Genomic DNA, 21013 nt, shown 5'->3' on the forward strand with positions numbered 1-21013 from the left:
TAAACGGCACAGTAAGCTTAATGAAGCTTAGTAAGTTCGTTGGCTTTAAATATAAATCTTATCGAACATACTATAATAATTCATTTAAGTAAATCATTTCACAAACGTTTCTTGCCAATCACAACTTCGATTGATGAATTCACTTATTTGAGCTCAATATCAATACTAACTTAAATTTTTCCACATTAATTACATATGGCACTTATGAATCTTTGTCAAATCAGAGAACGTCTTACGGATTTGAGTACATCATAAACAGAAGCTCGAAGGCTGCACTGAAGCACATAAGTACTAAACGAAAACATGTAAGGGTTAAACAGAAGCTCATAGGAGCTGAACGAAAACCTATAAGGGTTAATCTGAAGCTCAGAAGAGCTAAACTGAAACCCATTAGGGTTAAACAAAAGCTCAAAAGAGTTGAACTGAAACTCATATGAGTTAATTGAAGCTCATGAGAGCTACACGGAAAGTAAACACGAAAGTTCGCAATAAATACTAAACCTCGATTTACTTGGGTAATTTACCATCAATTTATCTTTCACACTGAACGATTGTACTCAATCTCGCGTTCCATTCTTTCAAAACAATTAAATTGTAATTTTGTAGTAGTTAGGGACTATTTTGCTAATTTATCTTTTTCTCGTTGATCTACGGGATCTTGATCTAAAATGTAAAATTATTCATTCATTAGCATATATTTCAATTTCAATTCTCTTCACAATTAATACCCCTCAATTTTCAAATTTACACAGTTACCCCAACTTTTACAATTTTTCCAATTTAGTCCCTCACCAATTATCTCGTCAATGGAGTTAATTTTTCTCAATTTACAATTTATCTAATTATTCTAGGCTATCTTACAGCCTTTGATACATAAAAATTTAATAGGAAACTCTAATTCTTTAATTCTTCACAATTTAGTCCTAAAATTAATTTCTATTAAAATCACTTGATAAAATCATCATATAACAAAATTAAAGCTTTAATTCCATGTTAATTCATCATAAACATCCAGTACTCATCAATAGTAACTTTCAAAATTACTCATAAAATCAAAACTAATGAATTAGATAGTTGGACCTAATTACAAAAGTCTTAAAAACACAAAAATTTCAAGAAAAGAGCAAGAATTGAACTCACATGTAGCAAAATATGAAAAACAGCTTCTTAAGGGTTCTTCAATGGTGTTTTTGGCTGAGAATTATGAAAAATGTCTAGATATTCAATTAAATCCTATTTTTAACTATTATGTTTTATTTTATTTCCAATTTTACCCCTTGTGCACACTAATTTCATGATTTTTCTACAGTTATGCCGTCCAGCCTCTTCTTTTAGGCTTATTTACCCTTCAATTCCTTCCTCATTTAACATTTAGGCTAGTTTATCACTCTAGCAAGTTTTACACCTTTTTCAATTTAGTCCTTTTTAATTAATTAACTATCAAAACGTTAAAATTTTCTAACAAAAATTTAATACTAACTTAATGACACTCCGTAAATATTTATAAAAATATTTATGGCTCAGTTTATAAATTTGAGGTCTCGATATCTCGTCTTCGAAACCACTTAACTTAATAAATTCTTTTAAAACACAAATCACTAATTCAAAAATATTTTTAAAATCACACTTAACTCAAAAACAATAAATAAGAAAATTTTTGAACTTGCTCATTAGATTTAGTGGTCTCAAACCACTGTTTTCGACACCAATGAAAATTGAATTGTTACATCTCTACCAATTTCCCAACATTTAGCAAGTTTTGATCAATCTCAGGTACAAATAGAACATCTAAAATCAAATTAGTTCCAACAAAGCTCCATATTGCTACTTTGCCTTTTCCCCTCACTTCTAGATACTCCCCATTTCCTATCCTTACTCTCGACTACGATGACTTGTCAAGGTCTTTTGTACGTTTCTAGTGAAATTGGAACAGTGGTTTCGAAACCACAAATTTGAGGTTAGAAGAAAATTTATTTTAATATTATTATATATTTTATGGTCTGATAGGAATGTCGTGTGAAAATTTCATTAAGAAATTTTACTGATTACACGTCTAATTTGTTAAAAAGGACTAAATTAAAAAGGCGCAAAACTTTTTAATTAAAAGAATAGTGATTAAATAGCTTAACCAATAAATAAGAAGGGACTTAAGGTATAAATATGCCAAAAGCAAGTTTCTTGGGCGGCATAACCCTTAAAAAGATGATAAAATGGTGTGAACTAAGGGCAAAATTGGAAATTTTGCCAAATTTAATGGAATAAATGAGAGATTAAAGAATTCTAGAGAAATCATCATCATTTTTAGTTCTAAACATAGACATTGAAGAGGTTTTAAACTAGTTTTTCAATTCTTGCTTCATGTAAGTCAAATCCTCGCTCGTTTCTTGAAATTTTTATGTTTTTCTGATTGTTACAATTAGGTCCAAGTAACTTTTACTTTGGTTTTTGATTTTATTGAAAATTTTAGAAGTTAAAATTGATGAGTTCATATTATTTTAGTTATTATATGATGAATTTGATGTGTTGATGGGTATTTAAAAGTGTTTTATTAAAGAATTTTGAAGAAAACATGATTTAGGGATTAAATTGAAAAGATGTTGAATTCATGAAAAATTTTAAATTTTATGGAATACATGCAATGTTATTGTTACTTGAAAAATTTTGCTAGGCTTGGAACAAGGATTAAATTTCAGGAATTTCACTTTCCGAACCTAGGGACGAAATTGGAATAATTAAAAGTATATGAGCAAAATGGTATTTTTTCCTATAATGTGAATTGGACTAAATTGAATGCAAATTTTATTAAATTGATGTTGAATTCATTTATATAGATCCGGAAAGACCAAATAAGGAGTTAGATCGAGGAAAAAAAGTATCGAATTAGTATATTTTCATACACGAGCAAGTGTTGAGGTAAGTTCGTGTAACTAAATTGAGAACTTATATGTGTTAAATTTAGTCGTATGTATGTGATTGTATTATTGTAATGTATATGAAAGTATTCACATATCCGGAAATGATCGATAAGTATAAGGTCTCGTTTGAATAGATGAAATTCGATTGGATACAGGGTTCCTGTATTGGTTGTGGTACTGCATATGTTACGGACACACCATAGCTCAAAAGAGCATCCTGTTATTAGCCCTCTTAAGCTTCTCGTTATATGGTTCCTGCGAGCTTCCCTTTAATAGCTCTTTGGAGCATCTTGATCGGTTGTGATCTTGCATGTGTTGTGGACACACCGTAGCTCTTACGATCATCTCGTTATATGGCTTTTCGTGAGCTTCCTAATTAAAGGCTCTTTGTGAGCTTCTCGGTATGGCTCACTTGAACTTCTTGATATATGGCTATCCGGAGCTTCCCGTTAATGGCTCTTCGGAGCTACCCATTATTGGCTCTCATGAGCTTCCTAATTATGGCACTTATGAGCTTCCCGTTACATGGCTCACAGGAGCTTCTCGCTATATGGCTCGAGAGAAGGCTCCCTAATTATGTGCTTTAATGAGAACTCCCGAATATGAATTAACAGATTACAGTTTGTATGCTTCAAGTGTACTACCTGTGTATCCATCGATATTTCTAATAAATTCAATGGGCAAAGTTCTGACAAGGAATAATCTGAACTTGATATGAGTTATTATGAAAATGTACATGTTATACGGATATATGATGTAGAAAGCTTATGCATATGAAAATTTGTTACAGGATGAACTCATCCTTATTTATTGATGATCATATAGAATACATGACTAACATGTTTCTTGAGGTTATATGTGTTTAGGAAAATTTCCAAATCAAATTTCCAAATTTTCTTTGGATGAATTTTGCATGCTTACTTTAAACGTAAATGATTGGTAAGTTAATTTTCTGTTATACGAACTTACTAAGCATTTAAATGCTTACTCTGTTTTATTTCCTCTGTTTTATAGTACTCGAAAGCACGTAAAGGTTGGAAACTGGTCGGAGCATTATCACACTATCCCTCGGCTCATTTTGGTACAACTAGAAAACTAATTTTGGTTATAATGTCATTGTATAGGTTAATTAGCCAATGTTGGCATGATAATGTTTTGGTTGTACCTAGCCATTGGAATGGCTAGTGTTCAGCAAATTTTGATGTAGTTATATAAGGCCTTACCATGCTTGATGTGTGTATTGAAATGGTTGAATAATGGAAGTTACATAAATATATTAATGGTTGCATGAATGGGTAAAATATACTTATATGTTTATATGGCCAATTAGGTAAGATTGAATACTTGGATATATGGGATGTTATAACATGTATTGAACTTGAAATTGGCTTGAATTGAAGGTCTTAATGTGACTTGTGATGGTACAAAAATTGGTTGGATAGATTGATGCCAGGTTGGGTGAGAAATGTGGTCTAGGAAATAGTCTATTTTTGTCAACACGGGCAGAGACATGGATGTGTGTCTCAGCCATGTGTGACACATAGCCATGCACACGGGTGTGTGGATTGGCCGTGTGTCCCCTACATCCTTAAAATTTAGAAACAGAATGCCCAGGTATTTTAACATGGACAGAGACACGGGTGTGTGTCTCAGCCATGTGTGATACACAGCCTAGCACACGAGCATGTGTCCTGGCCGTGTGACCCCTGTACCTAATTAATACAAATTAAATTGTTCACATGACCTAGCACACGGGCGTGTGGTTTGGCTGTGTGACCCAAGTCAATAAGTAATCTAAAGTGGACACGAGCTGGGACACGGCTGTGTGCCCCTATTTTGAATGCCCACACGGCCTGGGACATGGGCGTGTCACTTAGCCGTGTGTGAGCCACACGGCCTGGCCACACGGGCATGTGTCCCCTGCACCTAGGAAAAATTTTGAAATTTTGCAAAAGTTCTCTGAGTTCCTGATTTAGTCCCGACTCGTTTCTAATCCATAAATTGGGCCTCGAGGGCCCATATAATGGACATTATGATTATATATGTTTGATTTTGGATATGAATAGTAAATTTTATGAATTAACTATATTTGATATGTAAACTCTGGTAATGTTCCGTAACCCTATTCTGGCGACGAATATGGGTTAGGGGTGTTACATCTTTAAACAACTTCTCATCACAAGTCATGTGATTGGTGCAACCACTATCAACTAACCAACTATCACATAGAGTGCTTGATGTGAAGGAAGAGACAATAAACAATTGGTCCTCTTCTTCTTTAATTGTCGCATGTGTTCCACCTTGCTGCTATTTCTTAGTTCCTTGCAAAACATCACAATGTGCCCTATCAAGTTGCACCTTCTGCAATTCACATCTGGCCTTCTACAACACTTGAAATGGGAATGATTCTGTTTTTCACAATACTTACATAAAAAATACTTGTTAGAATTTCCAATACGATTACCTTTTGCAACAGTTTCTGAACTATTATTGTAACAACCCATTTTTTAGTTGTATCAAAAATAGTGGTTTCAAGACCGCAAATTCGATGAGTAAGTTCGTGTAATTGGTATTAAAATTATACGAGTTAATAGTAATACTTATATTGGATTTTGATTTGATGATTTTAAACAATTGAATTAAAAGTTAATGTAAGTGATTGGGTTCAAAAGTCAAGTGGTTATTGAAAATGAGGTATCTGGACCTCGTTTCCATAGTATAAAGCCATACATATTTTTATTAAATATTTACAGAGTCATTTTATAGGAGAATTGAAGTTGGGTCTGGTAATTTTGATGATTTTTTGCTTAATTGAGGTAAAAGGATTAAGTTGTAAAAAAGGTAAAAGTTAATCACTATAGATTTAAAATACTAAAAGGACCAAAATGGTGATTAGGCCATTGTTAAAAAGTCCAAGGTGGTGGATGTCAATCATTCCACTAACTTTTGGATTATTTATTCATTTAGTCCTAATTAGTTTAAGGGTAAATTGTAAATAAGTTTGTTTAATTGGAATTTAATATAATTGAAGGACCAATTATATAATTGAACCCTCTTTAAATGACCTAATAATAGAAATGATATGGAATTCTCTAGATTATGGTAAATTGCCATTAATTCCTAATTAATTGAGGATTTAGTAATTAATCTATTTTCTTGTATGATCGGAAATAGTGGTTTCGTGGCTATAAATCTAATGTTTTAGACCGTAAATATTAATTATTTAATATTTACAATGTAATTAATGTCGTTTTAAACTTTGGTTATGAAATTTTATTGTTTAGATAGTTAATTAAGTAAAATGAGTAAATTGTAAAATTGCAAAGGTTGAATTCCATTAAATTAAAGGCATTAGATGCTAATTGAAAGGAAAGATAAGGTATTTAAATAGGAATTAAACCTTTAATAATTATAATGGACGATTTGGGTAGCTAATAACATGAAATTTCATTAAAAATTTAAGGTTATAATGGTAATTTTGTAATTAAGCAAAATTTAAATAAAACAAAAGGCCAAAATGGCTATCATCTTCTCAATTCATCTTTTTTTAAAGTGGAAACCACCATAGCTTAAGGGAGAAGCTTTCGGTTGAGCTTTGGGTTGCATGCTAGATAGGTAATTGTTGCCCTTTTTAGTGATTTTTTATGTTTTTGAGCTCGTATTAGCTTAATCTAGCTAACCCGAAGACTAATTTGTAGAACTATCAAATTTTTTGGATGATACCATTGATGAGTTTAGTGTGTCTTGAAATTTTATGTTAGATTGTTAAGCTTGGTTATTAAATAGTTCTATTTTGTAAAGTAATTTTAGGTAATTTTAATGTTTAAGGACTAAAATGTAAAAATAGTAAAATTAAAAGGACTTGAGGTAAAATAACAGTAAATATGGGCTGTAATAGGGTCCCAAGAAATTCGTTAAACTTGAATTTGAATAAAATTGTTAAATTGCATGTTTTGAGCTTAGGGACTAAATTGTATAAAAGTAAAATGTTGAGACTAATTGTATAAAATGTTAAAAGGACTTAATTGCATAAAATATATTAATTTTTCTGTTATAATTAGTGAATTGAATGAAAATATTTTTTTAGATCCTAAAAGAGTGAAAAATCGAGGAAAAGAGAAAATTACCAAGTAGCTCATATACTTTGCCATTACTGCAGTTTAGTCAGTAAGTTCGTTCAATTTAATTTTAGTACATTAATATATGTATACGAACTTAATTGCGTAATGTTGGATTATATTGATGTGTATGATTGGAAATGGAAATAGTGAATTGAAATGACATCGATCACTGGTTGAGATATTATAAGTCGTTACTGCAAATCAATCCTATAAGTTGTGCAATTATTTAAGCTTCTAATAATCTTTATATTATTTTTTAATATACTATTATTGAATGTTATATTATATATCGAATGAAGTTCAGCGAGCGGTATCTATCGATATACTGAATGAAGCTTAAATGAGCATTACCTACTGAATCTACTGAAACGTATGCGCTATTGAGCCATACCTACTGATTCTACTGAAAGTTGCTCAAACGAGCATTACTCACTGAATATATTGAAATACTGTACAAATTTTTAGTTCTTAAATGAAGGTTGCAATTTACGAAAATTTCATTACTTAATTTTAAATTGATTACTATGTTTAGTTGAAAAGGCTTATCAATTTATTAAACAAACTTACTAAGCTTTATTCAAGCTTACCTATATTTGTTTTTCTACATTACGTTTTGAGGGCCCGGAGGATCGGATCAACACAAGAAATCACACTATCCAGGAAATCTTTCGTAGACTTTGATTTTAGTTGGTATATATGGCATGTATTAGGACCTTTTTGTATGTATGATATTGGTTCTTAGTTTTGAGCAAGTTTTACTTGAACTTGTGTTGTGTGATTCGAAAACAAATGGAATTAGGCATGTTTTACTAAGATAGGCTTGTTGATTAAGAATGAAAATATTTACATTATAATAAACTATGGTATGAAATGGAAATTGATGTTTTGATGTGTAAATTATAACTTGTACATACAACTTGAAGGTGTAATGTCATGAAATGCATTGTGGTGTCAATGATGACACATTGGTTAGGTAAGTTAGGATGTTTGAAATGACATGTTTAGGTGTGTTTGAATGATGTTTAAAGTCACTGAATGTGTGCCCAAAATGAAATGGTTAGTTATGCATGATTTGGCATTGAAATGACTTGATTTTAGGTAAATTGTTAGGTTCACACGGCCTGGGACACGGGCTATCACACGGCCGTGTGTCATTTCGAAATTTCTTAGTGTTTCAAGCCAGTGAATTACACAACCTAGCATATAGCCTGGCACACGGGCGTGTGGGACAACTCAGTGAGTTACATGAGTGAGGACACGAGCTAAGACACGACCGTGTGTCCCTTGTTCGAATGTTACACGGCCGTGTGACTCCTGTTTTCACATTTTTGCATCTTTTTCTTAAAATTTCTGTTTTGATTCAAATTAGTCCCGATTTGCTTTTAAGTTAGTTTTAGAGCTTTGAAAGCTCGATTTAAGACCCAAAATCGAGTGATCTCTTTTATATTGAATATTACTTGTAATTATGGAATTGAATTGATTATTGAATGTAAATCTTATTAATTGTTCTAGCTAGACTGGTAACATTCAGTATCCTATTATGGCAATGGAAACGGGATATGGGTATTACAACTATTGCCATCACTCTTTTTCCCATTCCATCTTTGATCCTCTCCTCCTTCACCTTGCTGCACTTTAGCCTTTAGTGCTCCTTCTATGCTTCCTTCCTGTAAAGCACTAATCAACTCCAATACTCTCAGTTGAGTCAACTCCTTGGTGTTCTCCAAAGAGGCAACTGCTGCTTCATACTTAGGCATAGAGACTAATATTTTCTACACCAGCCTATAATTAGTGAGATCAATCTTGAGAACCCTTACCTTGTTAGCAATATCCATCAGCTTGTCAAAGTATTCTTTGATTGACTTAGACTCCTTCATTTATAGCCTATCGAATTCTCTAATCAAGTTCAACACCTTTAGGCTCTTGGTCCTATCATCTCATTGATACTCAACCTTGAAGTAGTCCCATATCCCATTTTCTAATCAAAAAGTCATAATTCTATTGAATATGGTTAGTAAAGTCGAAGCATAAAGGCAAGCATTTGCATTTGCCTTCCCGATGGCTCTCTTCTTATGCATTTTGATCTGGTTCATAGTTGGATTGCTGGGAAGTGGAGTCACCTAATAGTCTTCCTCAACAGCTTCGCAATAATCACAACCCTCATGTGTGTTTGCATTCTCATAGCTCATGCTTGATAGTCCTTTCTATCAAACATGGGTGGGGCTAAGACAAGCAAGTTACTTGATCCCGATTCCATTTTCCTTAATACCTTACAAATGTATCTCTCAAATTTTCTTTCAGAACTCTCACAGAAATTTCTCGTAGTTCTCTAAAAAAAAGCTCTGATACTACTATTGGTTTAGCAGAGAATTAATAAAAGAATAGAAAAATAAGAATGAAAGAGATGATTGAATTCATTAACCAAGAAGCCCTTATATACATGTCTCAAGTAACAACCTCAACCAAATTTTAATTTTCTACTCCTATTAACAATCTAACAACTCCTACTAACAAGCTAACAAATCTCCCTAGGACTTAGTCAAATCTCCTTAGGACTCAGTCTTATTAATAAAAAAATTTTGCAGCCCTTGAAACACTGACAAATTTGCATAATATAATTTGGTGTGGCTGATATGATAGCTTCGATAAAAACTTCACACCTCGCCTAAGATTAAAATTTTCCTTTCCAAATTTCAATTTGGTTGGTGACGTTTTCCCTCAGGAAGGATAAAGATTATCTTTTTCCTCTTCCCCAAATTGATGGTAGAACTAAGTATTTTGATCTCTCGTCTATTGGAGCTATCCAAGATCACTAAGAATACGACTTTGAGTTATGGGATAAGTGTTAAGGGAGAAAAGCACTGGCAATTTCTACAAGTTCATAGGTTACCCACTTGCCCCTTTCGAAGATGTCAATGTAATGATAAAGTGCGATAGTATTTTTAAAACGTCTTTTGAGCCAAATAGAAGAAAGACACCTGTGAGCAATGAATGAGCCATTAGATAACATCCAGGCATGATACGAACTTCTTCAATCAAGCTTGAATTTCCAGTCTTGTTAATGAGGTTTGAAAGCACATTTGCAACCATATTAAAGAGGGAAAATATAAACAATCTCCTTTGCATAACCCTCTTCTAAGTTCAGTTTTCCTACGTTTGCGAAGTCTAACTTAGTGAGAAATATCCACTATCTTCAATACTTATAACAAGTGAACCTAAATCTATCATAGCCCATGGCAATTTCCTTGCTTTTTTTATTCTAGAAGACTGATACTTTCACCACTAAGATCACCCATGTAAACTTAGCATGTAAAACCACAACGTAAGTTTTACAATCAAATGCACTCTCACAAATTATGTTCCTCACTTGAACAGATTAAATGCTCTCTAATCTCCGTACAATAACCTATAAAAATCTCTCAATTATATAGAGATTTCAAGACTTGCTGACATAATGAAGATCTATATCAAACCCTATTAAACAATAGCTAAACTAGCTAAATACAATAGAATAATAATAAACAAGGTAAAAAGGACTCTTGTAGAGGCGAAGCCAAAATAAATTTTTAGGGGGGCGAATGAAATTTTAATTTTTTATAGTCTATATCTTTATAATTTTTAAAATATTAAATTGAATATTTTATAATTTTAGGGGGCTAAAATGCAATTTCACCTTTACTAATTTAAAATTTTAGAAACATTTAAGGCCTAAATAACAATTTTTCATTTTAGGGGGGGCCAGGGCCCTTGCCAGCCCCCCTTAGATTCGTCTCTGGACTCTTGGCAGCTAAGATATCCACATTCCAATCCAATCTAATGGATTCAATAAGTAAGATCCAATCTGATTCTCCAAATATGTTTCCTCAAGTGATATCATCTTCCTTGATGGGTTAAATGTACTCCACAATATCAACATAGTCCAAAAATTTAGTTCAATAAATTATCAAATCTCATAAATATAAAAAAAATGTCTACTTTATAGAAGTGATTCAAGAAATGAACACTTCTTTAAACACAATTATACCATATTTTTCTAACTTTTTTCCTTTTACTTTGTTGTTGTCCTTGCTATGATATTTGATGATCTCATTTTGAATTGATTTTATCCGTGTGGAAATTTCTTTTCGAACAAAAATCAAAAGATAATTCATCTACGTTCCTTATCACATCCTAGTTTAAGCTTTGTTCATACAATGATGATGTTAGAATTAAGTGACCCAAATCCTTTTTTAAATTAAATACTGTGGTAAAATAAAATAAAAGTAAAATCCCTATAGAATTATACTTCTTTTATTTTATTTTAAAATAAGGTTTTTTAAACCTTATTAAACTCCATCTATTTGATATTATTAGACTAGGGAGTTTCACTCCTATTAGAATAAGGTTTACAAGCCTATAAATAGGCATAGTCTACTCCTCTTGTAATTAATTCGAATTCGACATAGTGAATATTCTTCTCCTCTGCCCGTGGTTTTTTCCCGAAAGGATTTCCACGTAAAATCTGTGTGTACTTTATTTTTCTATTTCTTTTTCTTTGCGATATATTGTCATTACCGACATTATATTTTTCTCAAATTGGTATCCAAGCTTCCGGGTTTTTCATCTCAAATCACGGTAATGACGTCTTTGAAGTACGAAATTCTGCTGTTGGATTGCAACACCAGATTTGCATTGTGGCAGACAAAGATGCAGACAATTCTTGCACAGATGGACTTAGAGGAAGCCCTGCTAGGGGTACATAAGATGCCTTCAACATTGACGGAGGAAGATAAGAAGCGCTAGGATTGAAAGGCGTTAACACATTTACATCTGCATTTGTCTAACGAAATTTTGCAGGATGTGATGAATGAGAAGACCGCCGCTAGATTATGGAAGAGGTTGGAACAAATATCTATGTCGAAAACTCTAACTAGCAAGCTGCATATGAAGCAGCATCTTTATGCTCATCGTTTGGAGGAAGGTGCATCTGTGCACGAACACTTAACAGTGTTTAAAGAAATTCTCTCAAACTTGGAGGCCATGAAGGTTCAGTATGATAAGGAAGATCTAGGGCTGATTCTACTTTGTTCGTCACCCCCGTCTTATTCAACCTTTAGAGATACGATTTTATATAGCCGCGAGTCTCTCACAGTTGATGAGGTTTATGCTTCTTTAACCTCGCATGATAAGATGAAGCATCTTGTGGTTAAAACCGACTCTCAGGGATAGGGTCTTATTGTTCGTGAAAGACAAGATCGGAATGCTGATGATGATCGTGGAAGGACACAAGAACGGAATCCTCGCAGTAAATCTAAAGGTAGATCGAAGTCTTCAAACAGAGGTAAAACTTGTAACTTTTGCAAGAAGAAAGGGCGCATTAAATCTGAGTGCTATAAGCTACAAAATAAGATCAAAAGAAAGGTTGCAAATCAAAATGGAAAACAACTAGAAAATTATGGTAAAGCTAATGTTGTAGAAGATTACAGCGATGGTGAACTTCTAGTCGCTTCTATCAACAATTCTAAAGCGAGCGAGGAGTGGATCCTTGATTCGGGTTGCACCTTCCACATGAGTCCCAATCGGGATTGGTTTACAACTTACGAAATAGTGTCTGAAGGTATTGTGTTGATGGGAAATAATGCTTCATGTAGAATTGCAGGTGTTGGAACAATTAGAGTTAAGATGTTTGATGGAGTTGTCAGAACACTCAGTGACATATGACATGTTCTAGAATTAAAGAGAAATTTAATTTCGTTGAGTACTCTTGATTCAAAAGGGTACAAATACACAACTGAAAGTGGAGTTTTGAAGATTTCCAAAGGTTCCCTCATTGTGATGAAAGGGTAGAGAAACACTGCCAAGTTATATGTTTTGCAGGGTTCTACTGTTACTAGTGATGCACTCTTCCTTGTCAGATGATGATATTACTAAACTTTGGCATATGCGCCTATGGCATATGAGTGAGAATGGCATGGCAGAATTGAGCAAAAGAGGACTTCTTGATGGGCAAGGAATTTGCAAACCAAGTTCGTGAGCACCTTGCATTTTGGGAAGCGAAAGAGAGTTCGATTCACCAGAGGAATCCATAACACGAAGGGAACATTGGAGTATATTCATTCTGATCTCTGGGGGCCATCTAAAGCGCCTTCGAGAGGTGGATCTAATTATATGCTAACTTTTATTGATGATTTTTCCAGAAAAGTGTGGGCGTTCTTCCTAAAGCAGAAAAGCAATGTGTTTTTCGCATTTAACTCTTGGAAAACCATTATTGAAAAACAGACGGGAAAGCAAATAAAATACCTCCACACAAACAATGGCTTAGAGTTCTGTTCTGATGAGTTTAATAAATTGTGCAAGTCAGAAGGGATCGTGGGACACTTAACAGTTCGTCATACTCCACAGTAAAACGGTGTAGCAGAACGAATGAACAGAACGATCATGGAGAAGGTTCGATGTATGTTGTCAAATGTCAACTTACCAAAGTCATTTTGGGCCGAAGCAGCCTCTACTGCATATTTTTTGATCAACTAATCTCCACCTGTTGCCATTGAGAAAAGACTCCACAAGAGGTATGGTCTGGTAATCCTGCTGACTATTCTGATTTAAAGATTTTTGGTTGTCCTGCGTATGCTCATGTTGATAATGGAAAATTGGAACCAAGATCTATTAAATGTGTTTTTCTTGGTTATAAAGCTGGTGTAAAAGGGTATAAGTTATGGTGTCCTGAAAATAGAACAGTTGTGATTAGCAGAGATGTTTTTGATGAAACTGCTATGCTACCTAACTTATCTTTTAAAGACTCTTCCAATAAAGAAAATCAAAAGCAGGTGGAGCATCAGATTAATCTAGAATCTACAACAAAATCGACTACTAAAGCCAGTACAAAAATTCAAAATAGAGTTGCTTCTTCGCCACAATACTCTATTGCCAAAAATAGAACTAGAAGAGAAATTAAACCTCCAAAGAAGTATGCAGAGGCTGATCTAGTTGCTTATGTTTTAAATGTGGCTTAAGATATAGATGCAAACCAAGAGCCATCTAATTATTCTGAGGCGGTTAGTTGTGAAGACTCAGAAAAGTGGATGTTTGCTATGCAATAGGAGATGGAATCACTACACAAAAATAAAACATGGGATCTTGTGAAACTTCCTAAAGGTAAAAAGGTGTTTAAGAAGAAAGAAGGGACTCCAAGAGTTGAAGAACCCAGATATAAAGCAAGGCTTGTTGCAAAGGGTTACAGTCAAATTCCAGGAGTGGACTTCACAGATATGTTCTCTCCAGTTGTGAAACATAGTTCAATTCGAGCTTTGCTTGGTATTGTGGCCATGCATGATTTGGAGCTTGAGCAGTTAGATGTAAAAACTGCATTTTTGCATGGAAAACTTGAGGAGGATATTTACATGCAACAACCAGAGGGTTTTACAGTCTCAGAAAAAGAGGACTATGTTTGCTTGCTGAAAAAGTCCCTTTACGGTTTGAAATAGTCACCAAGACAGTGGTATAAGAGGTATGATTCATTTATGATTTCTCATGATTTTAAAAGAAGTAGCTTTGACAGTTGTGTTTACTTTAAGAAAAACAGTGATAGTTCTTTTGTGTATCTACTCCTTTATGTTGATGACATGTTGATAGCAGCGAAAGATAAAGGAGAGATAAGAAAGGTCAAAGTCCAACTAAATGAAGAATTTGAGATGAAAGACTTGGGACCAGCAAAGAAGATACTTGGTATGGAGATTTTCAGATATAGAAAAATAAGTAAATTGTACCTAAGTCAAAAGGGGTACATTGAGAAAGTTCTTTGCAGATTCAATATGCAGAATGCTAAGCCTGTTAGTACTCCTTTAGCAGCCCATTTCTGACTTTCATCAGCTTTGTCTCCACAATCAGATGATGAGATTGAGTACATGTCACATGTTCCATACTCTAGTGCAGTAGGATCTCTCATGTATGCCAAGGTTTGTTCACGTCCAGATTTATCATATGCAGTTAGTGCAGTTAGCAGATACATGGTGAATCCCAATAAAGAACATTGGAAAGCAGTTCAGTGGGTTTTAAGATACTTACGAGGTACTACCGATGTTTGCTTATAGTTTGGAAGAATTAGAGATGGAGTCATTGGGTATGTTGATGCTGATTTTGCTAGAGACCTCGATAGAAGAAGATCTCTCACAGGTTATGTCTTTACAATCGGAGGTTGTGCAATTAGTTGGAAAGCCACTTTGCAAACTACAGTCGCTTTGTCTACCACTGAAGCTGAGTACATGGCGATTACTGAGCCTTGTGAAGAAGCTATTTGGTTGAAGGGACTCTTTAGTGAACTCAATGAAGACCTTCAAATCAATACAGTATTTTGTGACAGTCAGAGTGCCATCTTCCTTATAAAAGATCAAATGTTTCTTGAGAGAGCAAAACACATTGATGTTCGGTATCATTTTGTTCGTGATATTATTTCTCGTGGTGATATTGTTGTGAGAAAAAATAGTACTCATGAAAATCCTGCAGATATGATGACTAAGTCACTTCCTATAACCAAGTTTGAGCACTGCTTAGACTTGGTTGGTGTTCATTGTTGAAAATAAACCCTTAAGGGGTTTTATGGAAGAGGTGGAGAAACTTGTTCATTTAGAGTTCGTGATGAAGAACTTGTTCATTAAGAATTTGTGTCAATGTGGAGATTGTTAGAATTAAGTGACCCAAATTCTTATTTAAATTAAATACAGTGGTAAAATAAAATAAAAGAAAAATCCCTATAGAATTATACTTCTTTTATTTTATTTTAGAATAAGGTTTTGTAAACCTTATTAAACTCCATCTATTTGATATTATTAGAATAAGGAGTTTCACTACTATTAGAATAAGGTTTACAAGCCTATAAATAGGCATAGTCTACTCCTCTTGTAATTAATTCGAATTCTGCATAGTGAATTTTCTTCTCCTCTGCCCGTGATTTTTTTCCGAAAGGGTTTCCACGTAAAATCTGTGTGTACTTTATTTTTCTATTTCTTTTGTTTTTTTGAGATATATTGTCATTACCAATATTATATTTTTCTCAGATGATATGATAAATTAATGATTTCATAAATTTGAAGTTTATTCCTCTGCATTGCCTATCACATCCTAATGTTTATATTTGTCACCTTTCTGAAAAGGATTTATCACAGTTTTCTAATTAATTAGTAAAAACAATATTAGTTGGATTCTACTTTAGATGAAAGGAATGCATTGGATGTCTCCGTTTCGACTTTTGTTTCATTTAAACCTCAAGAAGTACAATGAATATTAAGCTGAACTTTAATTACTTCATAAAACAACTTTTAAAAAATTTCTTTTTTGTATTTTTAATTTACGAACTCTTTTATAAATAATGATTTCCCTTTTTGAAATGTTGATACGGGAAAGTAGATTTTGCTCCGTGACTCCTATTAATCAGGTAAAAAGTTAGTGTGGCTTCGTGCTAGATTTTAGTTGTTTAATCAGATCAAGGTATATTTCTATCATTTTGGGTAGAAAATTACAGTAATAGTTTAGAGTTCTGTTTAGCCAGAGCTTATCTGAGGAAATAAAGCCGCAAATTTGTTATATGAAAGGAATCAAATGTCACGTCACTTTTTTTAGGGTAATTCACTAGTAGGGCCATAAAACCCTGCCCTGCTTTTATGCCCATATTTCATGACAGCACAAAAATATCTTCTGCAATCTCAAAGATGCTACCACTAAACTTTCTGTTTGAAAAGATGAAAAAAGGTAACGAAACGTGTTCCTCTTTTGATAAAACCTCGGATTTATCAGTCTGGTGATAAATTGAATATCAAATTTGTTATTAAAACAGGATTAGACAAAAAGCTTCCCCAAAATAAGGGTCTCTGGATTATTATCTGTGTCTTGTCTATTTTCTAAACCAACAATAATTGAAATTAACTTTGAGGTGGGAAATGAGATTGAAAACTAAACCTTGATTCACAAGTTGATATTGTATTACATATACACAACAGTTCACACAAACACAAATTTGATATTCCCTCAATACAGTTCACAACGTAACCTGCTATCTTACATATCTTTCATCTTATACTTATCTTCTCTGTAGTGTTTTCATGAGAAGTAGTAGCCTCCCCCATATGATGAGAAATTAAGGTAAGTTACTTTGAGTTGAGGCATAGTTGTTGACAAGAGCCAGGGCATTGCTTGTCAAATGTGCAATTTTAACAATCCTTTTCCTTACCATAGTCTTTACATTTCCATTCATGGACTTTCCTGCAAATCCATCCATGCAAGTATCTTCATCTGTCAGCGCTGCACTAACCCAAGTTTGAATATCACTCATTGTAAGCGCAAAATTTGAGCGGCTAATGTGACCAAGTTCCTCTATAGACTGTTGAAGCTCATCAACAGAGTCACCGATCACCTCAATGCAATCTGCCATGGCAGCAGCTACCCTAGGCCTCAAACCGTGGATTGTAGAGATCTTCACCATCAACCTTGAAGTTGATTTGCTGGCCTTGAGGGTAACATTAAGGGCAGTATCCACTAACAATCTGGGGCTAGTTTTGATTTTGTTTGCATAGATTGAGAGTGAGCGATAGCACAGTCTGGGATAAGTTGTGGAGCTGCATGAAGATTTGATGTACTCAATGTTTCTTTGTTTGTCAAATGGTGCATCAGCTAAGCTCAAGACCATGTTAGTAGTGAATTGAAGGGTAATAAGCAGGATTGGGATTACCTTCCAATGGCGTAAAGATGAACCTTCCATTTTCTCTCTCTCTGTCTCGTTTATGATTTTAGAGATGGGAGATAAGGGTCGATTTATAGATAGTCCAAATTTTTTGTGGTTCCCACAAATGAAGGATGGACAAGCCTCATATTAAGCGGAATAATAAAACAAGGGTTTAGCCCCTCAATTTAAAAAAAACAAAAACAATTAAATCCTGTTTTTTTTTCAAGCACTCTAATTTTTAAAATATATAAAAAAACCTCAAAATTAAAAAAAAAAGTAATTAAGCCTCTGCTTTTTTTTTTTGCACTTATTTGGATACTTGAATTGCCAAAATGTATCAAAAAAGCTCTTTTACCATTAACTTTAATAGTTGACCATTAAAATTAACCGCCCCTAAGTTTTTTCAATTAAAGTCACAACGTGTCACAATCACGGCATGACATGTAATAAAAATGATAAAAATAAAAATCAATAAAAGTTATAAAATTATTAAATTTTAATAAAATAGAAAAATAGAAAAATTTATAAAATTTATAAAATTTATAAAAATTGTAAAAATATATATATAAAATATATAGAAATATAAAATTTTATAAAGTCGTAAGAAAATTATAAAAAATGTAAAAATATATAAAATTCATAAAAAAATTATAAAATTTATCGTACCAAAAGAAACATTTTAAAATTTTTATATAACATTTATTGATTTTTATTTATTATCATTTTTGCCACATGTTACATTGTATTTCGACACGTGATGGCTTTAACTGAAAAAATTTGGGGTCGTTAACTTTAACAGTCAACAGTTGAAGTTAATGTTAATGGTTAAAGGGCATTTTTGATGCATTTTATATATATTTTTTATTTTTATAATTTTTTTACTTTTTTTCTAATTTATAATATATTTTAAATATTTTTATATTTTTATTAAATTTAATATTTTTATATTTTATATTTTTATAATTCTTTTACCACATGTCACGTCGTGATTGTGACATAGGATAGCTTTAATTCAAAAAAAAATTAGGGGCAGTTAACTTTAGCGATCAACTATTAAAGTTAACGATCAAAGGGCATTTTTTTTATACATTTTAACAGTTGAAGTACCCAATTTAGTGCAAAAAAATGTAGGGGCTTAATTTCTTTTTTTTTTTTTTTTGTAAAAGCTTGAGGGCATTTTTAATGCATTTTAAAAGTTTAAGTACCTAATTGAGTGCAGAAAAAAAAAGGACTTAATTACTTTTTTGAAAAAATTTGAGGGTTCTTAACACCTTTAAACCTAAGACAAGAAAAGATGCCTATAAACCATTAAAATCAATATTACACTATGTCCCAAGTGAAATAGTAAAGAATTTATGATTAAGTTTTTAGTTAAAATGAATTTCGAAGTTTTAAATTTGAGCCTAAACAATCTCAATCTTTTATTTTTAAAAAATTAATATATTACTTTATACTTATATTTAGTTTGAATGTTCAATTTGGTATTTAAAATTTTTTCTCAATTCGGTATTTGAGTTTGACTTCAATATTCAATTTGATACCTAAGTTTTTTTTCAAATTGATACTTGAGTATTTCTTTATCCAATACAAGTATCTAAGTTTGACTTCGTTTCAATTTTAATACTTATTTTTTTCTTTTATTTTAATTAAGTATTTGTATTTTTTACTAGAGAACACATATCAAATATTTATTAAGTCATATGATACTATTTAATTGAATATTAAAATCAACCTTGAAATCTAAGATATTAAAATTTAACATTAAAATCAGGTATAAATACCAAATGGTATATTTAGTTTAATAGAAAGTGAATTGCAAGGTTAAAAGAAACAAAGAAGTCACTATAGACAAACAATGATCAAATCTAGGATAAAGACTCCAGAATAAATGAAGGAAAAAGACAAATAGTGTCAAGGTCGTAGGATGCTATTCTTGAATAAACCAAGGTAGAAAAAAAGGAATCCACCATGGAATTAATTGGGAAATGGACTGACATGAGATGCCAAAACAATTGGAGTTTGTGGAATTGATATTACTTACCCTAAGGTCTAAACTGATTGAGGTGTCACTTAGGAATAGGATGAAGATTGGATTGAGATAAATGACCCAAAATCCATTGGAAAAGACATTAATTTAATGATTTGATTTGTCACAGGTTATCCACCACAATATTTGGGTTGCTATTTCAAACAGAGGCCAAAGTTGTTCTTTTTTTGGTCATAAAACAGAGGTGAAAGTTGATTGAAATGATTGCTTCATGCATATTTCGGTTTCGTCCTTGTAGCTTGTTTTAGTTGAACTGTTGTAATAAACGGAATCAGGCGTTTCCTTCGTCACCGTATGAATTGAAATTTGACGTTCATTTCGCCAATATATACGTCAAAACAATTGTTAGTTATCAACACTGAAACCCTTTGAATCGAGTTGGACAACCCGATTTCCAAAACTTTGATTTTATAAATGTCAAATGATTTTTTCAAGAGGGTGACATAGTGAATATTTATTTTAAAATTTTAAAATTTATCATGGTATTATTATTTTAACTTTGTTTATGTCATGTTTTTCATTCAACGTGTATCAAATAATAATCTTTAAGATATTACAATAATAGAAATGATGTGTAATTTGATATATAAGATTTAACTTGATGCAATTATATACCTAAAATTTTGATTATGGTTTAAATGTATACATAAAATTTTAATTTTATTTAACCATACACATTTAAAAAATAAATAATCAATTTTTATATTTATTTTTATATTAAATAAATATATTTATTTTTATGTGTAATATATAAACATAAAATAATTCTATATTAATAATTATTTTAATAGTGTAAGAGAATTACACCAAATCAAATTTTAATGTATAAGTCGATTGAGTCTTAGTTTAGTTGATATCGGCATTGTTGCCAATGTAATATAGCGTGAGTTCGAGTGAGCTGAATCGCATTCTCCTCTTATTTAAGGGTTGAGGAGTGGATAGTAGTTCTAGACATTGTATTAAAAAATAAATACTAGAATTGTGATGCTACTCTCATATGAAAAGAAGTAAATCGAAAAAATTTCATGTATAAAATTGCATGAAATCAAAATTTATGAATAAAATTACATATTCAACTGAAGTTTATGCATAATTTTGAGATTTATCCCAAACATAAATAAAAATAATAGTGAAATTTAAACTTTAATGATTTTTTACTGCTACTTGTATAAAAATATATAAATGTTGATAAAAGCTTCAAACAACAATTAAAATTTAAATGAAAAATAATGAAATT

General features: G+C 32.3%; 1 protein-coding gene across 1 annotated transcript; it reads right to left on the reverse strand.

Moving 5' to 3' along the window:
* Positions 1-16948: 16948 nt before the first annotated feature.
* On the reverse strand, positions 16949-17804 carry LOC105792107 (21 kDa protein). The gene has a single exon (XM_012620511.2). The coding sequence runs from the start codon at positions 17763-17765 to the stop codon at positions 17145-17147; it is 621 nt and encodes a 206-aa protein (XP_012475965.1). The 5' UTR covers positions 17766-17804; the 3' UTR covers positions 16949-17144.
* Positions 17805-21013: the final 3209 nt, after the last annotated feature.

Source organism: Gossypium raimondii, chromosome 8 (assembly GCF_025698545.1).
Source record: "Gossypium raimondii isolate GPD5lz chromosome 8, ASM2569854v1, whole genome shotgun sequence".
NCBI lineage: Eukaryota > Viridiplantae > Streptophyta > Magnoliopsida > Malvales > Malvaceae > Gossypium > Gossypium raimondii.